Source organism: Prenolepis imparis, unplaced genomic scaffold (assembly GCF_030444845.1).
Source record: "Prenolepis imparis isolate NDT839.2.m4 unplaced genomic scaffold, iyPreImpa1.0 SCAF_11, whole genome shotgun sequence".
In the NCBI taxonomy this organism is placed as follows: Eukaryota; Metazoa; Arthropoda; class Insecta; order Hymenoptera; family Formicidae; genus Prenolepis; species Prenolepis imparis.
In genome coordinates, this window is record NW_028141169.1 from 10,001,066 (window position 1) to 10,002,852 (window position 1,787).

General features: G+C 32.5%; 1 protein-coding gene across 1 annotated transcript; it reads left to right on the forward strand.

Moving 5' to 3' along the window:
* The first annotated feature begins 92 nt into the window (after window positions 1–92).
* Mrpl15 (mitochondrial ribosomal protein L15) lies at window positions 93–966 on the forward strand. The gene is made up of 3 exons (XM_083049381.1): window positions 93–271; window positions 364–523; window positions 613–966. The coding sequence occupies exons 1-3, from the start codon at window positions 149–151 to the stop codon at window positions 912–914; spliced, it is 585 nt and encodes a 194-aa protein (XP_082905507.1). The 5' UTR covers window positions 93–148; the 3' UTR covers window positions 915–966.
* The last annotated feature ends 821 nt before the right edge of the window (window positions 967–1,787 follow it).

Sequence of the window (1,787 nt, forward strand, 5' to 3'; positions counted from 1 at the left end):
AAGCAGTGGTATCAACGCAGAGTACTTCGTTGTTGAGATTGCAGAATGTATATATAATATAATATATATATAAAATTTCTAAAAAGCAATACTTGTGCATTTCAGTTTGAGACGAGAATATCCACCGCTTAGTTTACAACAACTGCAGATGTTTATCGACTTGAATCGGATAGATATTAGTAAGCCAATTGATCTCGTATCATTGATAAACACTCGACTATATACTATTAATGTAAATTGGAAACACGCGGGCGTTCATTTAACAGACGAGGTAAAGTTTTATGACTTTTGTTCTAAGTTTTGTTTTAAATTTTAGTATTAATATTGCAATATCTAAGATTAATATAAAAACTCTATTTTAAGGGTGCACATAATTTTAAAGCTAAAGTAAACATAGAGGTACAATGGGCCAGTGAACCTGTGATTGCAGCTATCGAGAGAAATGGCGGTGTAATTACAACTGCTTATTACGACATGCAATCCCTTCATGCCATGTGCAACATAGAAAAATTTTTCGACAGAGGTAATTTTCAGAGTGTAATATCTATTGTCGAAATTTAAAAAAAATAATCTTATATTGTATGTAATAATCCTTAGTTAAAATGTGTCTAGGTGAACCGATACTGCGTCGGTTTTTGCCACCGAACGATTGTCTGGAATATTATTCCAGCGCCGCTACGAGAGGATACTTGGCAGATCCTGAGAAGATCTCTCAGGAACGGTTGGTGTTGGCACAAAAATACGGTTATGAATTACCGAAAATTGAGGATGATCCTGACTACGAGATGCTATGCGAGCGCAAGGATCCGCGACAAATGTTTTACGGTCTGGAACCAGGCTGGGTGATCAGTCTTGCTGACAAAGTGATATTGAAACCTAAAGCCGAGTATCTGAAAGAGTTTTACGCAAATTGAAGCATGAGACTGTAGAACAGTGTGTAAATGAATTAGATTTAATAAATGATATTCTTACAACACAAAACTTCTTATTTTAAAATTATCCGTCTAAATATATAATTAATTACTGAATATAATATAGTACCTGAGGAAATATCCTTTAATAAGACACCTGATCAAGCGTTCACCCAATAATTTTGAAATTTGGGGAATGAAATCTCGTAGTGATCTGGTCTATTCTCTTTAAAAGGTACTAGAACAACACAAGCGCGCGCTATGCGCGCGCCATTCTTCGGTTTTATGTTTATTAAAAAATAATATAAAATTTGTTTAAACTCGATTAATATTTTTTCATAGAAATCAACTGATTAAAGCGTTAATTTGGTAATTACATTTTAAAATAATATGTTAAAATATTAAAATAGTATAAGTTTTTGTTATTAATTTACAGATAATTATTAATGCAATTAACGTGCAATAATACGAGTCTTTTAATATCTTCGATAATTCATCTAAATTAATAGATTATATTTTGCGAAGAGATAAATAGTTAACGAGCAATAATATAATTGCGCTCGAAAAATCGTCTGAGTTAATAGGGGAACATATTTTGCGAAGAGGTATAGTGTAGCAATATGTGTCTTTTCAGGTCCGAAAAATCGTCTGAGTTAATAGGAATACATATTATGCAAAGAGGTAGATCGAAGTAACGTCGGTAATAAAGGTTGATAATTTATCGATAATAACGTCGATAATTTACCAACATTCATTACCGACGTTACTTCGAATAACCTCTTTGCATAACATGTATTCCTATTAACTCAGACGATTTTTCGGACATATTAAAAGATATTTATTTCCGCACTATCGACACTACCTCTTTGCAAATTA

Coding starts and splice junctions, on each gene's coding strand:
- Mrpl15 (XM_083049381.1), top strand. CDS start 149: ATGTTTATCGACTTGAATCGGATAGATATTAGTAAGCCAATTGATCTC. Junction 272..363: donor GCGTTCATTTAACAGACGAG/GTAAAGTTTTAT, acceptor CTCTATTTTAAG/GGTGCACATAATTTTAAAGC. Junction 524..612: donor AGAAAAATTTTTCGACAGAG/GTAATTTTCAGA, acceptor AAATGTGTCTAG/GTGAACCGATACTGCGTCGG.